The sequence below is a fragment of the Grampus griseus genome (assembly GCF_964374135.1).
Source record: "Grampus griseus genome assembly, chromosome: 11".
Taxonomy (NCBI): Eukaryota; Metazoa; Chordata; class Mammalia; order Artiodactyla; family Delphinidae; genus Grampus; species Grampus griseus.
In genome coordinates, this window is record NC_139005.1 from 1,619,443 (window position 1) to 1,636,794 (window position 17,352).

General features: G+C 57.6%; 1 protein-coding gene across 1 annotated transcript; it reads right to left on the reverse strand.

Annotated features, from left to right (window-relative positions):
- Window positions 1-430: 430 nt before the first annotated feature.
- Window positions 431-11,966, reverse strand: WNT5B (Wnt family member 5B; the record flags this gene model as incomplete). The annotated part of the gene is made up of 4 exons (XM_082665289.1): window positions 431-889; window positions 5,794-6,086; window positions 10,598-10,845; window positions 11,881-11,966. The coding sequence occupies 4 exons, from the start codon at window positions 11,964-11,966 to the stop codon at window positions 431-433; spliced, it is 1,086 nt and encodes a 361-aa protein (XP_082521415.1).
- Window positions 11,967-17,352: the final 5,386 nt, after the last annotated feature.

Consider the following 17,352-nt stretch of genomic DNA (forward strand, 5'->3'; position numbering starts at 1 on the left):
CCAGAAGATTCCAGGCGTGAGGCTGGGTTCCCGTCACTCCACGGGGCCGCCTGGCCCAGAGGCCAGGGTCGCAGGGCAGTCACCCACCCAGCAAAGACTCCAGACATCACCAAGTTCCCCCTCCAAGCACCACCTCTGTCCTCAAGGCCGCGGTGGGTAGACAGGGAACATTCCCAAGTCCCTACCTCTTGAGAGCCCCCACCAGAGGCGGGGACAGAGCCCTTTTCCCACCCACTGGGATCAGAGAACCAGCAAAATCCAACCCTCCAAGATTTCCAGCGTCTCTTAAATAGGCTTTTCCTTCCGTTTTCTTCCTTCAATTATTTACCATCCATCCTTTTCTTTATACAAATATAAAATAGATTTATATAGATTTATATCCTATAGACTCTGTGCAGCAGCGCGGAGGAGCACAGGAGAGCGGCCCTGTCTACTTGCAGACGAACTGGTCCACGACCTGCGTGCACTTCTTGCAGCGGACGAAGCAGCACCAGTGGAACTTGCAGTGGCAGCGCTCGGTCTGCACGCTCTTGAACTGGTCGTAGCCGCGGCCGCAGCACATGAGCGCGCAGCCGTCCAGGCCCTCGGACGTCTTGTTGCACAGGCGGCCCTGCGTGCCCAGCGAGCCCGTGCTCTGGTCGCGCAGGCAGTAGTCCGGGCTGGGGTCCACGTAGACCAGGTCCTCGGGGGTGGGCTGCTTGAAGCGGCTGTTGACCAGCTCCAGCTTGCCCCGGCGGGTGATGCGCATGGCAGCCGCGCTATCGTACTTCTCCTTCAGCTGGTCCCCCACCTTGCGGAACTCCGCCAGCTGCAGCCAGCAGGTCTTGAGGCTGCAGGACCCCGAGACGCCGTGGCATTTGCAGGCCACGTCTGCCGTCTTATACACAGCCTGCGGGGAGAGGGGCAGGAGAGAGAAGGGGGTGAGAAGGAACATCCCTGACGGAAGATGCCCAGAGGCTGGCTAGGGCGAGTGCAGGAGAGGGCCGGCAGGGTGCGCGTGCGGATAGTGGATAAAAGCAACAGCACACAGAAAACTTCTGGGGAGGCGACGGCCGTGTCTGAGCCACTGCCAGGGTGGTCCACGTGCCCTTTTTGTTACCCATTTATTATCACCTGAAATTGTCACAAGAAATGTGTCATCGTTACCAGCAGGAAAAAAAAAAAAAAAGGCTATTTCTATCTTGATCAAAGTCTCAAACAAATAAAAACCAACAACATGAGTCTAGCTTTTACACAATGTGGAGCCCAGTCCAGAAAAAAGAATCAGCCGCACCGGGAGCCTGTAACAGAGACCGCTGGCACGGCCCTGGCTCGCCGAAAGCTATCCACAATCTTGTCAAGTCCCCTAAGAATTCAACGGTCCCTTTTTCTACGTTAACAGTTGGTCACTAGCTCTACAGAGTCATCGGAGCCTCACCATAAACCAGCACGTTGTGACAAGACACCCCCTGGGAGTGGCTGTGATGCAGGGGAGGGGCAGCCCCTCTGCGATGGGAGAGCAGACCGGTGGGTCCATCTTAGGGCGGATGTCTTGGAAAACAAATCCACCCAGAAGTCACTGAACCACAAAAATGGGAGGGGACCTGAACGTGGGCTACCCCAAATCCAAATGGAAAAGCAAGAGCAGACCAGAAAGCTGCTTACAAAGTGCCTTTCAGCGAAAGCATACGGATGCATTGTGTCAACTAGCCCTGGCAGCCGGCCCAGAAGTGCAGATGGCAGGATAAAGATGCAGGTCCGCTGCCCAACATTTTCTTCTGCCACAGCTATTGTCACCGACGCAGGCAGGACTCATTTGTCAAGGGTTTCTCTCGGCTTTCTTTTCAAGAGTCCCCAGATTGTGTCTTTATTCAGCACTGCGGCTGGGACCGCTGCAGGTGCAAGAGACAGCTTCAGCTGCATCAGCTCATATCACTCCTGTCCAAACTCTTCCTGATTTTTTTCTGGTACAGAACTATTCCCACTATTTTCGGGTGGAGAAACTGTCGCTCTACATGAGGCTCAATAAACTGTGCAAGGGCCACCCAGGAAGGGCTGCTCACCAAACTTGGGGCTTAAAAACGGATTAGGGTGGAGAAGTCAGGCAGGCCCCTCCCCAAGGTTAAAGGCACCAGCACTTGGCTGGCAGCTCCAGGCCAAAGGCAGAAAGGAACTGACACCCCATTCCGACAGGGACTTCAAAGACAGGGCCCGCAATCGTCCTCTGGCGCAAATCCCCCGGGTCTGAGCTGGAGCCTGACATTCCTTGGAAATGGTCCTGGGTTTAGAGAGGGATGTCAGGCAGCTGGTGCTGTTAGAAGAAGGAGGAAACATTAAGGGCCTAAAACTGTGTACCCGACACTGAGTGACTGGGGGTGAGGGGTGGATAAGCATCTCCACGGGGAGATTTGGGAGGGACAGGAATTTTAGTAAAACAAATCCGGAAGGGAGAGCGTCACTGACCCTCACTATTTAGACGTCCATTCTACCTTCTTCTAGGAAGGAAGACACCGTAGAGACGGTTATGTTTGTATTTTAAATATTTTACTGTTGCTAATATATAGATGCTCCTCTTGCAAGAGAAGGAGGTTGGTGATTTTGGCCCTTGCTGCGAACTGAAAAAGCAAGAGAATGTTTTAAAAATTTTTCTTAGGTCGACATCTCGCCCCCTGGCAGAGCCCCTTGCCTCTCCTCCGCATCTAACGGTGTGACGGAGCTCGGTCACTGGCAGGAACGTCACAAGGACGAGGCAGCTTTCATCTGGAAAATGCTCAGAGGCCCTTGAGTGGCGAGGCAGTATCAACCCACCGCCCCTGGCTTCAGTATTGTAAAACAGGGTCCCTAGAGGCTCTCAAAGGCCAAGAGAAACTTCTTGCAAAGTATGTCCGAGATTTCCTCTGTGGTCAAGACGTCAGATCCTAGATATCCTACCCTTTAAAAGGATCTGGTTGTAAAATACCGGTCTGGGGCATTTTCCATGCCGGCCACCTTCCTTCCTGAGGAAGGTTCTGTGTAGGTGTCAGGAGGCGGGAGGTGATTGATGGCAAGGGCTGCTCCTTGGAGGGGGCATAAGACATAGAGAGGGACAGAGACTCCCCACCTGGAGCAGATGGACGCCGGGGAGAGATAAAGGGCTGTGCAGAGGTGAGGAGACTGCAGGGGGCAGACAGACGAAGCCGGGGAGGGGGTAGGGGAGGGGGTAGGACAGGCCGATGGAAGGCGCAGCCGAGATAAGGGCTGGAAAAAGCAAACAAACAATTAAGGGTGAAGAAATGAGGAGCCAGCAGAAGTGGGGCCGGATGAGGACGAGCGGCTGGGCACCTCCGCATCTGCCCTGGGGCCCCAGGCACGGCTCCGAGCAGAGGCAGGAAAGCCTTCCTGAATTTGACCTCTTGCTAGGAGGCCACGGGGACTTTTCCCTGCACTGTCACGTGCAGAGGTCCCAGGGCAGCCCGCTCCTCAGGAGCTGGAGTCAGCAAAGTCTAACACCTCAGGCACGTCCGCAGGTCTCCACCGCGCTTCAGACGCAGAGACTGCCAGCCACGGGGGATGGGAAAGATTGTGGGAGTACGTGGTGTTTGAACTGGGACCTCGAAAAATGGGTAGAATTGGGGCATTCAGGAGATAAAGTGAAGACCCTAACCTTTTTTTTTTAAAATCAGTCTCTCACGGTTAGACTCCCAAAGACTGGCAAACAGAGAGGAAGTCGTGGGAGACTGAGGCAGCTCCACAGATGCCCTCAGAGCAGAAGAGTTCTGGTCTCTCCGCCCGGATTTATAGCACAATAGCCACGGATCAGAGCGACGGCCCGAACTCCCGACACGCCCCAGCTGAACACCCATATCTTCAGAACACCCATATATTCAGAGGCTGAACAAAACCAGCCTCTGGACGTGGGCTCTGCACGGAAGATGCTGGGCAACGACCAATTCTAATTTTGACCTGATGTCACGCTAGTGATGGTGCTAGGTTTACACATGGGTACCATGTTCTGCCAGCACCACAGGATGCTGAGTCATAGAAAAGGCATTTCCAATCCCCTTTGTTTGATATGTGCTCCTATGAAACGAGTTAATTTTTTAAGAAATAAATATATTAACACTTTTTAGAAGTCTATCCATATCCTGTTACTGAGTCACCAATGAACCAACATTAAATTCCTGAATTTACTTCTCCAGAAACTGCTGTTCCTGTTTTGTCGTTGGCTCATTGGCCTCACTAAGTACCTTGCTGGGCCCCGAGCCCGGGCTTGACGCAGACCTGAGTGTGGACAGCTCTCCCAGAGAGAGGTCTGTGTGGTTTCCTGAGAGGTCCGTGGCCCCGGCCCTTCGCCAGGAGGGCCTCCCGCCACCCAGCACTCGGGCCTCAGACCTCTGTCCAGGGAGATCTGGACGCACATCCACGGTGGACGCCTGAAGAGTGGAAGACAGCTTCTGGCTGAGCGAGGCCTCCAGTCGGTAGCAGAGGCAGACCCCGTCGGGGCAGACCCCGCTCAGGAGAGAGGAGCAGGCCACGTGCTCAGACACGGGGGCTTCCTGAGCAGGTGCCGGCAGATGAGGCCCGAACTCTCCAGCACCCGTGCAGGAAGCCCAGAGCCCTGGCCCAGGTGTGCTCTGCACTAACAATAAGCCCAGCTCTCCCCAGACCTACATTTTCGTCTCCACTGAAATGGAGGCTCAGAAGACCCTCGCCTCTTACATGAGGTTGATGAGACTGGGCCTTCAAAGGATGGGTGCCGTCCACAGTTCCACTTAAGTTAAAGCACCCAAGTGTGTTTGCCATCAGTACTGAAGCGTGCTTTTGGACTGGGTCTCGGGATACGCATGACGGCAGCCCTGAAAAGTCAGCTCTGCTTTACCTGAGCCTCTAACAAACCATAAACCCCAGACAAGGTCTGCTGGCCTAAACTTCCAATCATCCTAGCTGTTCACACGACACAGGAGGGGCGGTCAAGACGAGAGGTGTTGGGGTTCTGGTGATGAGACCGCATCTAAGTCCTACAGGCACGGATGTCCAGTGGAGAAACAGATAAGGCTAAACGAGTGACAACTGCGTGTGTCTTGTGGGAAATGGAGCCTTTGGAAGTCAAGGACGAGTTCCACAGTGTGGGAATCTAGGTCAGCCTCGTAAGAATCTCTGTGGTCAGACTCAACCCCTTCCTGGACCAGCTGCCATCGCACAGCAGAGCCCAGGAACAGCCGATGGTCTAGTTGTCTGCGGGGGTGGGGTCCTTCATCTGGGTGTGTGTGGGGGCGGGGCCCTCCGTCCAGGTGTGTGTGGCAGGGTCCCCTGTCCAGGTGTGTGTGTGTGGGGCCCTCCGTCCAGGTGTGTGTGTGGGTGGGGCCCCCGTCCAGGTGTGTGTATGGCAGGGCCCCCTGTCCAGGTGTGTGTGTGGGCGGGGCTCCCTGTCCAGGTGTGTGTGGGCAGGGCCCCCTGTCCAGGTGTGTGTGGTTGGGGCCCTCCATCCAGGTGTGTGTGGCAGGGTCCCCTGTCCAGGTGTGTGTGGGGGGGGCCCTCCGTCCAGGTGTGTGTGTGGGCGGGGCCCCTGTCCAGGTGTGTGTGTGGGCGGGGCCCCCTGTCCAGGTGTGTGTGTGGCAGGGTCCCCTGTCCAGGTGTGTGTGTGGGCGAGGCCCCCTGTCCAGGTGTGTGTGTGGGCGGGGCCCCCTGTCCAGGTGTGTGTGGTTGGGGCCCTCCGTCCACGTGTGTGTGTGGCAGGGCCCCCTGTCCAGGTGTGCATGTGGGTGGGGCCCCCTGTCCAGGTGTGTGTGTGGGCGGGGCCCGCCGTCCAGGTGTGCGTGGGGCGGGGTCGCTTACCCTCCGGCCGGCCTCGTTGTTCTGCAGGTTCATGAGCACGCGGCCCTGCTCCTCCGAGCCCTTGGCGAAGTTCTTCTCGCGCTCGCGGGCGTCCACGAACTCCTTGGCGAAGCGGTAGCCGTAGTCCACGTTGTCGCCGCAGCCGCCCCACAGCCAGTCCCGGGGCAGGTCCTTGGGCCGCGCGGCCCGGCTGCAGCCGCACGTGGACAGCTCCCCCTCGCGGCAGGCACGGCTGATGGCGTTGACCACCCCGGCCGCGCTCACGGCGTAGGTGAAGGCCGTCTCCCGGCTCCCTGCGGGTGGACAGGAGATGGGTGAGGCCCCCGCCCCCTGCCGCCCCGCCAGCCCGCACCCCGGGAGCGGGCACCTCTCCCTGCCGAGGCCCCCGGGGTGAGAAAGCGCCCTGGACCAGGAACCGAAGTTGACTCGTCTGCCCGTGAGCCCCTTCAGCCCCGGCCTGCACCTCATCCCCTCCGGAGAGGTCGCCCCGGCTGTGCCTTCCTAGGATCCCGGCCAGAGTGGACGGGAGGGGGGCCATGGAGGCACTGGTGGACCAGGTGGGACAGTCGGAACGAGACTGGGCACCAATCATGGGACCCACAGTGCAGCTCTATCCTGGCAAACACCTCTCCTTCACAGGTCTGTTTCTCCCCCTCCACGAGTCACACATCTGTCTTTTTACGCCTGCATTATCTAGCTGGACAGTGGCCGAGACCAGGAGTAGAAATGAACTAGGATGACAGAATCCAGAATCCTCTGGGCCGTTTCCCTCTGTCCCCCGAGGTCCACACTGCCTCCCACCCCGACAGCACTGGGGGACCACCTCCACGGTCACTCAGCACGGTCTTTCCAAACGTCCAGATCATTTCCCGTAAAAAATCCAAACTGTGCAGGCTTCCCTGGTGGCGCAGTAGTTGAGAATCTGCCTTCCAATGCAGGGGACACGGGTTTGAGCCCTGGTCTGGGAGGATCCCACATGACGCAGAGCAGCTGGGCCTGTGAGCCACAACTGCCGAGCCTGCGCGTCTGGAGCCTGTGCTCCGCAACAAGAGAGGCCGCGATAGTGAGAGGCCCATGCACTGCGATGAAGAGTGGCTCCCACTTGCCACAACTAGAGAAAGCCCTCGCACAGAAACAAAGACCCAATACAGCAAAATAAATTAATTAATTAAAAAAACTCCTATCCCCAACATCTTTAAAAAAAAAAAAAAAAAATCCAGGGCTTCCCTGGTGGCACAGTGGTTGGGAGTCCGCCTGCCGACGCAGGGGACACGGGTTCGTGCCCCGGTCTGGGAAGATCCCACATGCTGCGGAGCGGCTGGGCCCGTGAGCCATGGCCGCTGAGCCTGCGCGTCCGGAGCCTGTGCTCCGCAACGGGAGAGGCCACAACAGTGAGAGGTCCGCATACAGCAAAAAAAAAAAAAAAAAAAAAAAAAAAATTCCAAACTGTACTTTATTGCTATAGTGAACCACTTAAGAACCCATATGATGGATGTTCTACTTCAATAAAAACGTTGATAAAAAAATAATACTCAGCCACCAGGGACATGCAAATCAAAATCACGAGACATCACTTCACACCCACGAGGACGGCTATAATCAAAAAGGCAGGGCTTCCCTGGTGGCGCAGTGGTTGAGAGTCCGCCTGCCGATGCAGGGGACACGGGTTCATGCCCCGGTCCAGGAAGATCCCACATGCCGCAGAGCGGCTGGGCCCGTGAGCCATGGCCGCTGGGTCTGTGCGTCCGGGGCCTGTGCTCCGCAGCGGGAGGGGCCACAGTGGTGAGAGGCCCGCGTACCGCCAAAAAAAAAAAAAAAAAAAATGCTGAATTGTACCACACATGAATTACATTCAGTAAAGCTGTTATGAGAAACGATAAATAATACTCGTATGGACTCAGGTATGGAGGGAGGGGAGGCATTCTTAGCAGGGAACTGAGATTCAGTCGTGATCTCAGCGATTAAACCAGGCAGGATCTTCTGCTCCCCACGTGCCCCCTCTTCTGAGCCTCCAAGGTCAGGGGTAGCCGTCCCACGATACTGTCTTGGCAGGTGGTGAGGAAGGCAGTCTGCAGTCACTGCACCTGGCCCTACTTCTGGATGGTCTAGGCACAACACAGTGAAGTTTGCAACCAGAACAGACAGGGCAAGTCAGTTTTTCTCCAGTAACCAGGGGTCAGGAGAAGCACCAGGGAAAACCAGGTGACGTGGGAAGCCACACTCATGATTCAGCCCTCGGGACTGATGTGTGAGCCAGTGTGAACCACAGCCAGAGACAGGATCTGTGGGTCTAGGGAGTTAGACTATGCGAGCTCCCAGGACGGTAAGATGGCCAAGGGGTCTTAGGGAGGAGGGACTGGGCACCCCTTTGAAGGAGTCATGCCTGAGAAGTCTCCCTAAAACAGTTCCTCAACTCCCAACCTGGCATCCAGGGACAAGGAGGAGAGTCTGAAGCCGGGCCCAGATCTACACTCCATCCGCTGTGAGCATCGCTTTTACAACACGCCTTGGAGAATCGGGTTGGGTTCCCAAGGCCACCCACTCCATCTTTTTAAAATGACTCTAATCACCAGAATGTTCTTTCTCTGAGCAAGCTGAAAGATGCCTCCCTATAACTTCCCTTTTCTGGAGCTAATCCCTCTTCCATTTGACAGCCCTTCAGGATTTGAAAACAACGAATATGCCTTTTATGTTTTCTCTTTTCCAAGCTACGTATGTCTGATTTCTTCCACCACCGTTCTTTAGCAAACACGCTTTGCAGAGCTGAGTCACCCCTCTCAGAACTGCCTTTTAAAATAACGTTCCTGCAGCTGAGCGTAATCCTGCAGACGTCAGGGCTCTGAGGGTCCAGCCCACCATGTAGTTGGATCCCGGTCTGTCCCGGTGAATCCCCTCGGGATGCCCCGTGGTCACTCTGTCTCCTTTGGTTGGGGGCATCATTCGGCCCTGAGCGCAGGCAGCTCTGCCTTCCTGGGGCAGCACGTGGGCCTCAGGGAAGCCTAAGGACAGACTTCGTGCTGCTCTCAGCAGCAGAGAACCGGGGGCGTCTCTATATGTGAAACAATACAGAGAGGATAAAGGCTGAGAAACCAGCAGCCAGGGAGCTCCTGAGAGGTCGCGAATCTTCCCGGGACACAGAGACAGCAGGACAACATCACGTCCTCTGTTCCACAGCTGCCCAGCTACCCGCAGGAGCCTCCCGCCTCCGTGGCCTCCCTGGCCTCCAGGCAAGGGGCCTGGTGCCCTCCAGGCTGCTCTGCTGCCCTCTGGTGGTGGACGCTTGCAGTGGCTCAGAGGAAGGCGTCTCAGAAGCCACCCGCCAGACACACGGAGAGGACTCGCCAGAGTGCCTGGGCCCAGCGGGAGGCGGGAGCACAGCTTCCCAGGCAGCAGAAGCCTGCAGGGAAGCTGCAAAAGGGGACGGTGAGAATAAGGCAAACAGAGGGCTTCCATTTGTAGCAGAGTAGGGCAGAGACTGGTAGCGTCTGCTTTCACTGGTCACTCCACCACGCAGACCTGCACCCCACGGAGTTTCTGTTCCCGACACGCCTCCTTCCCTAAAGCAAAGCCCCACTTTCGGGCCTTCACGCGACAAAATTACGTGAAAAGGATCTGGCCAACGTCAGGCATTCACTAGGTCCCAAAGAAATATTAGTTCCCTGACAGTGATGAGGGGATGCCTCTCTCTACACCTGGGCCATCCTAGTTTCCTCACCTGAAACCCAGCAGGCAGGGAGGAGAGTGGCTAACCAAGACTCTCACCGGGAAGAAGGGACAGGCACTAAGCGTATTTGATCAACTATGAATGAATCCCATTTGACCCCCAGGCCTATTGTTTCGGGAAAGTTGCCCAGCAGGACTGTTACAGGAACTCATGAGAATTCCTTTCAAGGGCCTAGAGTTGATGCTGAAGGAAGAAGAGAGAAGCAAGGTTCAAAGTGTAATCTCCCTGGACCTCACTTCTCAACGTGGGGCAGGGAGGGAGGGGAAGGGGGTCAGGAGAGGGAGGGGCCTTCGCAAAAGCACAGAATCCCTAACTCCCCTGGTCCCGGCCTGCTGGAAACCGCAGCCTCAGGGAACTGCAGAATGTTGCCTTGGGGGGGGGGAAGCTGTTCGGGGAGAGTGTGAGCCGGGACATTGTGCTCTAACACCTTCTTTTTATGGCCCTGGGGATAAGAACCAGTAGAATAGGGCCGGATTTCTCAATTTCTTGCCAGGGAGGGGAGGATTGCATTTCAAAAGGACCTAAAACAATTAGACCCCAGATCACACCTCCATCTAAGCAATAGGGCAGCCGAAGAATCCTCGGCCAGGCGTGGGAGAGGGGACGGGACGGGAATCCAGGCGGGGCGGCCCTCTCCTCCTCCTCCTTCAGTCTGCCCCTCCCCGCCCTCACTTTCACACACATCCCCTTTCAAATGAAAAAGCCGGGACTGGATCTGGGTCGGCTTAATGATAGCCATCGCCAATTTGTCCCAAAGTTTCTCTCTCTCTCAGAGTCCAAGTGGAAGAGGCAAAACTCTCCAGACACTCAGCTCTCTGCCCACAGCTCTCGAGGAGGCCCTGGAGCTGAGACAGGGGTCAGTCGTGGGGGGCGGGCTTCCCGATCCGCTCTAACTCAGCTTAGACCCCCGCCCCCTGCCCAGAGGGAGCGCCTCTAGGCTCCCTGCTCGGGGCAGGGCGGGAAGCAGAGGGCCAGCTGAGCCCGGGGGCTGGGCGCCGGCACGCCACCCGAGACCACCCCCTAGCACGCCTGGCTCCCAGGCCGGGAAGCACGGCTGCTCCAGCCCCATGCCCCGCTCACCGATCTGCATGACTCTCCCGAAGACGGAGGCGTCGTCCACGGTGCTGCAGTTCCACCGCCGCTGCCGGAACTGGTGCTGGCACTCCCTGATGCCCGTCCTGGCCCCCTCGCCTATGTAGGCCATGTGCTCCTGGTACAGCTGGCACAGCTTCCGCTGGCCGGCGGAGAGCCCGGGGAGCTGGCTGCACACGGGCTGCGCCCCGATGATGAACACCTCAGGCCTCTGCACCGGGTTCATAGCCAAAGACCTGCAGCGAGAAGGCCAGGAGTGAGCGCGGCCCCGGGGCAGCAGCAGGCCTCGCACCTGACCCCCTCCCAGGGGAGGCCCTGAGCCAGGGGCTTGGGAAGGAAAGTCACCCAAAACCGAGTTCCTGCCTTCAAAGGGAAACTGAGGCACGAACGCAGGCGACGTGTGAGACGTCGAATGCCCGAGACCACCTTGGGCGTCTGGATCCACAGTGACCAGACAGGGAGGAGTGCTCCGAGCTGGGAGAGGGCTTCGGGGGGACGACCGGAGTGGCCGCCGGGTGGGCGTGCTGTGCGTGAGGCCGCTTCTCTGCAGGAGGCGCGGCCAGGCCACTGTGGCCCAAGTGCAGGATGTGTGCGGAAAGCAGCCCATTCCTTTCAAGAGAACTCCCCTTAGGCCTTTAAAATCGAAACCAATTTACATACATGGCCATATCTTCTAAAAGTCTGCACTTCCTTCTCTGCCACACGGCCCCTGACCCTGCCCTGTAGGGCTCTCCCGCTCATCTAGCAGATATAATAAGGTGCTAAGTCAGAGGGGAAGGCTGTGGTTTTGCCATCTGAGCAAAAATGAGAGCAGAGCACAGACCATGCCAAACAGGGGACGGGGGGCATGCCTGCCATTCCCCTGTCCACCTGGCAGTCACAGTAATCTTAACAACACAAAAGGAAGCCACACATTCTCCTGCAAAGCCCTCATCAGGTCTTCAGACTTAGAAACTGGGACTCCTGCTCTCCTTGCCCTCACCAGCAGGAAAGAAAAATCAATATTCGTATTGATCCGAAAGCAACAAAAGAGCTGTTTCTAACAACCCATGGAGACGGAGGAGGTCCAGGGAAAGGGGACTGTGGACAGGATCAGAGAAAAAGCCAAATGAACTAATCCTTTCTCCTCAGGGAGCCTTTACATAACGCTGGGGGCTCGAGAGAGAAAGAGCTGTGCCCGTTCTCCTGGGGTTGCTGAAAAGGGAACGGCCCCTTCGCCCCTCTTCTATGGCCCAGGGGGCCAGGCTGGGAGGGCTGCAGCCCGCACTCACCACCAGGAGCTGGCCGCGGCCCGAAGCGGGGCCCAGCAGGCGAACAGCGCAGCGGCAGCAGCGAGCAGGGCAGGCGGGCTGGGCATGGTCCGCCCGCGCCCCCCGCAGGGCCCGGGGAAGACCCCGGGGGCCGACGGCTTCCGAGACGGGCTCCCTGGAGAGAAAAGGCCAAAGGGAGCAGTCAGTGTGCGATGCAGACCAGGGGCACCGGGAGGGCCTGCTTCCCGGGGAAGGTCCATCTCTCCCCAGCCTCCCGTCCCACCCTCCCCTTCTCACCCTGGGGGTCGCTCCAGCCTGGGGAGCCCTGCTCGGGACCTGCTGCTTAAGGAAACAGGGGACTGAGAGACCAGGAAAGGGAGGAAAGCAAGGCATTTCCAGCGCAGAGCCGCTCCGGGCGGCATTTAGGGAGATGCTGCGGCTGCTACTATGCAGGCCTGCCCTCCTTCCAGAACGTCCAAGGAGACAGGACGGCTCCTCCCAGGGGTGTCTCTGTTGCGTGCAGCTAAAAACACCTGGCGAGTTGGTTACCTACAGCCAAGCAGGAGCCTTCGTTCTCAGTCTGCACCCTTCTCCCGCTAAACGCGGTTTCCAAATCCCAGCCCGAGCCCACCGGGACAGACAGTAGGAGAAGGGAGGGACTTTTCACTTTCTCCAGCCAACTCCCCTGGGAAATGTAAACGCTGCCACCAGGCTGCGCCAGCGGTGGCCCCTCGGTGGCCCATGCCTCCTCTGTGCCCTCCAGGAGGGAGGGGTTTGCCACCCTCGCATCAGACTGCCTGCTCCCGGAGAACAGCTTTCCCAGAGCCCCTGGAGACAGACAGACCCTGGAGCAAGCCTCTGGCAACGCAACCCCACCTCTTTTCCTCGCTGAGCCCCCATCCAGGGCGTGACCACACCCCCAGGGCCCCTCGGCACCCCACCTCAACGAAACCCCCGCCCCCACACTCCGAGACCACCCCCATCTCACCGAGCAGCACAGGGCCTCCCGGCTCTCCGGGAGGGGCTCTGGGTCATCAGCCTGGGAGATATCTCTGTCCCGGGGCCACCAGGAGAGGAAGGTGGCCGAGCAGGGCCCCAGGGAGCTGGGGCATAGCTGTCCCCACCCCCTCCGGGCTTTTCTTCGGGAGGTCTCCGTCGGGGCGGGGGCACCCGCGGGCAGGTGTGTCGGGCTGGTGGGGGGCAGATCAAAGCCCCTTTGTCATGCAGAGCCAGCTCGGAAATGATCCGGCCTGGCGGCCGCCGGCAGCGCCCCACACCCTGCTTTCCTAACAGACCTCGCCTCCTCTGAAGAGGCCCTCCCCCCATAAAACCTCCCCGTCCCCCAGGGCAGGAGGTCTGTGAATGCACCGACAGGGCCCAGAGATGGAGCAGAGATAGGGCTGGCACCAGAAGCTAATGGCTTTATGGAGGGGAGGGGACCAGGGCCAGAGTGGGAGGACAGGAGAGAAGCTTCAAAGAGTTTGCTTGTGCAAACACCCTCCACCCCACTACCAGCCCTTCTCGGGGGCTGGAGGGCCAGGGCCGCTCCCCCTGGTCCTCTCCCTCCCCACACCCGTTCCCGCCGGCCCATCCCCACCACCGGGGAGCTGAGTTCTCTCTCCCAGCTGGTGCCCCTTTTCATCCCCAGGTCCTTCTCTCTCATTTCTGTGCCACCCTCGCATCAGGCTCCCGTGAAACCTCTCCTGCAAGTCCCAGGTTCACCGGAGGCCACGCTAGGCCCGTTTCCGAGGACAGGAGTCGGTCAGAGCGGCTCTGACGGCCCAGCTCCAGCAAAGGCGCTAAGGCCAAACTTCCCCGAGCCGCACATCCCGCCCTCGTCAACATCGCCCGAGGCGGGAATCACTCGGGCGGCTGTTCCTCCCACCCCGTGCTTTCCAGCGAACTCTCGGCTCGTTAAAAAATATATGTTTTAAAAACTTAGAAGAGGAAAACAGAAGACCCTAGCACGTGTGGTGGCTTCTTTCTCTGCTTTCCAGATGTCCGGCACCTGAAATTGAACACTTGTCCCCAAAACGCACACACAGCAGCCCTCAGGACCCGCTCTCCCCCACGCACAGACGTGACCCCCCCCCAGCGACTGGCCTCATTGGCATGGGCAGAATGGAAACGTCTTGCCCCACCTGGCTGGGGAGGAAGGAGGCTGTGAGGCCCACGGTTTGGCCGAACGAGAGAGCGGACAGGGCAGGATTAAGCAGGGGGGGTCCAGGGTCTCTCTCTTCGGGGCCAGGGGAGGATGCCACATTCTCAGTCAGGACCCCTCCTGAGGGTCAGAACGAGCTGGTCAGACATCTACTCTGCCCGCCTGCCGCATGATTTCATTCATTCAAAACAGTCGTTCGCCACATGCGTCTTGGGGGCCTGGTTATGTGCTAGAGACACAGCCATGAACAAATGAGTACGTAATATGTCAGGCCCAGTGAGCCGCGAGGAAACATCAAGGGGGGACAAGGGTCCAGAGTGAGGTCGATGGTTCACCCTGCGTAGGGTCCTTGGGGGGAGCATCCCCCAAACCACTGAGTGGCCAGGTGGGGTGTAGCCCTGCTGTACTCGGGCCCCTCTGCACACGTCCAGGGTCCTTACTGAGACCACTTTACTGTCACAGCCAAAGGGGTGCATATTTGAATTGGGACTTTTCCAGCCACAAGTTTTCTTTCCCTAAGAGGCCGTGTCCACCCCGAGCAGCTGGGAGACCCAGAGAGGGGCTTGGGGGCTGGGGCCGACGCAGCAGCTCCGCCCTTGAAGGGGCGTCTCCTTGCTGTCCACACACGAGAGCAGTGATGCCACAGAAAACCCCACCCGTGGGACAAGCGCCCGCCAAGGTCACTGGCTGTTCACAAAACCACCCCTGCCTGCTCAGGACTGGCCTCCCCCAGAGCCCGAGGACTCAAGCAGCTTAGGTGTCCCCTAGGAAGTGATGTCACCTCCCACACCTGCCCCCTGGCCCCAGATGGGCCCCCCACCCCACCCCGGAAACCTACCCAGAAAGAAAAACCTGCAGGGACCTTTTCCAGGTCGCCACTGGCTACTTCTTACTCCGTGACCCAGCGAGGAGCCTTGTAATTCAAAGGTCATTTGCAATTTTGTTAACAGTCCTGGCACAGCAGGTAGACAAACTCGGTCTCTGTGTGAACTCCTGGTGCTGTCCAAGTGCTGCCCTTGGTCCCAGGAGTTCTGCGGGGGGGGGGGGGTGGGTACCAGAGCTGCAGGCCTGTGCCTTCCCTCCCCTCCCCGCTACCCCCCGGCCAACCTGGCCACTCCATTTCCACCTCTGCAGAGAAAGGCTCCTCATGGACCGCAGGACACCCGACGACACCTCCTGCAATGCAGGTGCCGTCATCCCCCTTCCCCGCTTTCCAGGAAGTGCTCTCTGCTGTCTAACCCACAGGGCTCCAACACCAGCTTTCCTGCAGCACTGACTGTGCATCATAATGTTTCCCTGGTTGAAAATTCACGGTGGTTACCAGCCCTTGAGCCCCCGAAACTTCCCAACCTGGCCTCATTCTACCCCCCAACCCTTTGCCTGAAGTTCCCGCCACGGGGTCCCTATTCCAGCCTCCTGCTCTGAGAACAAGCCCTGCTTCCCCACCCAAGACCTCATCTTAATCCTCTGCCTCTCCAGCAATCAAACCTCAAACGACTCTCAAGTCCACCACCAAGGTTCACTTCCTCCGTAAAGCTGCCTTTGGTTAATCCAGTGCCAGGAGGCTCTTTCCACTGACCCGGCGTTTCCTCAGCCCCTGGAGGATGCTGTCCAGCCTGCATCGCCAAGCCTGCACGCGCTGCCTTGGAACTCTGTGTGTTCCTACTCCTCCGGTAGGCCCAGCGTTTGCTGAAGGTAGGACGTGCCCCCCTCCTTCTCCTGGGTGCCCCATCCTGCCTGCCATACGTACACCTGTCAATAAACAGTTCCTGATGGACGGCCAGGGACAATACCTAATACTAGTGAGCATTTATTAAACACCTTCTACATGCACTGAGCCAAATGTTTGACACCCGTTTTCCTCATTTAACCGTCACTAAAATGCTATGGTACAGGCTATTTTTATCCTCACTTTGAGCAGGGAAACCACAGGGAACCAAGGCGTGGAGGGGCCCAGGAACTCGGTCCTACAGCGATTGAATGGGAGACCCTGGCTTGGAATCGAGACCTTTCCCCTCTTCCCCAAACACAGGTTGAACACATCACGTACCACCCCCGGAGCAAAGGCCTTCTCTACTCTGCCTCCCTGCTTTTCACCACTGCCCTCTCACCAAGAGGAAGATTGTCCGAGGGCAACATCCTGATTTGTAGGAAGTAGCCCCAAAAGCAACGTTTATAAAATACAGGCTGATTACAAAGTGACTAGTAGAAACACACACACACACACACTCACACACGCAGCCTTGTGGGAGAAAAAAAGCAGACTTGCCCCCCAAACAGAATGATACATGGATTGAGAACACGTTGTTTAAAGCTGGAGAAATTAAAATAGAATAATAGGATTTTTTTCACTTTTATTTGAAGGATAGTTGATGTATAAGAAATAGAATGATGCTTTTAAAGAGCTGGTGTTTATGTTGAGATGGGCGATCCCAGCCAGGCTGAGATGAGTGTCGGAGACAGACCCTGTGAGGTGTAAGGGACGCAGAGGCAAGGAGCAACGTGCTTACGCGAAGAAATGCAAGACTTGGGGAGAAAGCGGAAAGAAGTTTCGGATAGCTCGTAACAGGGATGCTGACCAAGGGACTGTGTCTTCGGGAGGAGAAGACCCTACATTGATGGTGGAAAACTGCATTGCCTTCCAACGAATACGGCTGCCAAGGAGCTCTTTCCATTTTATTTATTTATTTTTAATTAATTAATGTTTTTTGGCCGCCCCACACGGCATGTGGGATCTTAGTTCCCCGACCAGGGATCAAACCCGTGCCCCCTGCAGTGGAAGCGTGGAGTCTTAACCACTGGACCGCCAGGGGAGTCCCAAAGGAGCTCTTTTTAAAACTCAAAATTGACCAGAGACTTCTCTGCTTTTTAAAGAAAGGTTCCCCGTCTCCTAAAGGATGAAGTCGGAGCTCCTCAACACATACGCGAGGCCTTTCAAGAGCCCCCCCCCCCGGGCCGGGCCTCCCACCCTCTCCTGGTTTCCACTCTGCTGGAGGAACCCCCAGCTGTCTGAGGCCTGCCTCCGCCCGTCCCCACGGTTTCTCCCTTTGCACTTGGCTGACCTCGGGACCCGCTTCTCCTCTCTCTGTGCAGGGCAGGCTCCTCTGTCCTTGAGGTCACATCTTCAACTGACCGCCCGCTCCAGAGAAGGGCCCTCCGTCCTCCTCCCCAGCTTCCTGTGAGTGTCTGCAGCAGCTCTGAACGTAACACACAAGAAGCTGGCGTGCTCATCTGTTTACTCGTGGTTTTGTGTCTTTGCTCTGGAAACGATCCTGTTCACCATCTCCTCCCCGTCATTAGGACAGAACCCCACTGAAAGGAAAGAAAAGCCT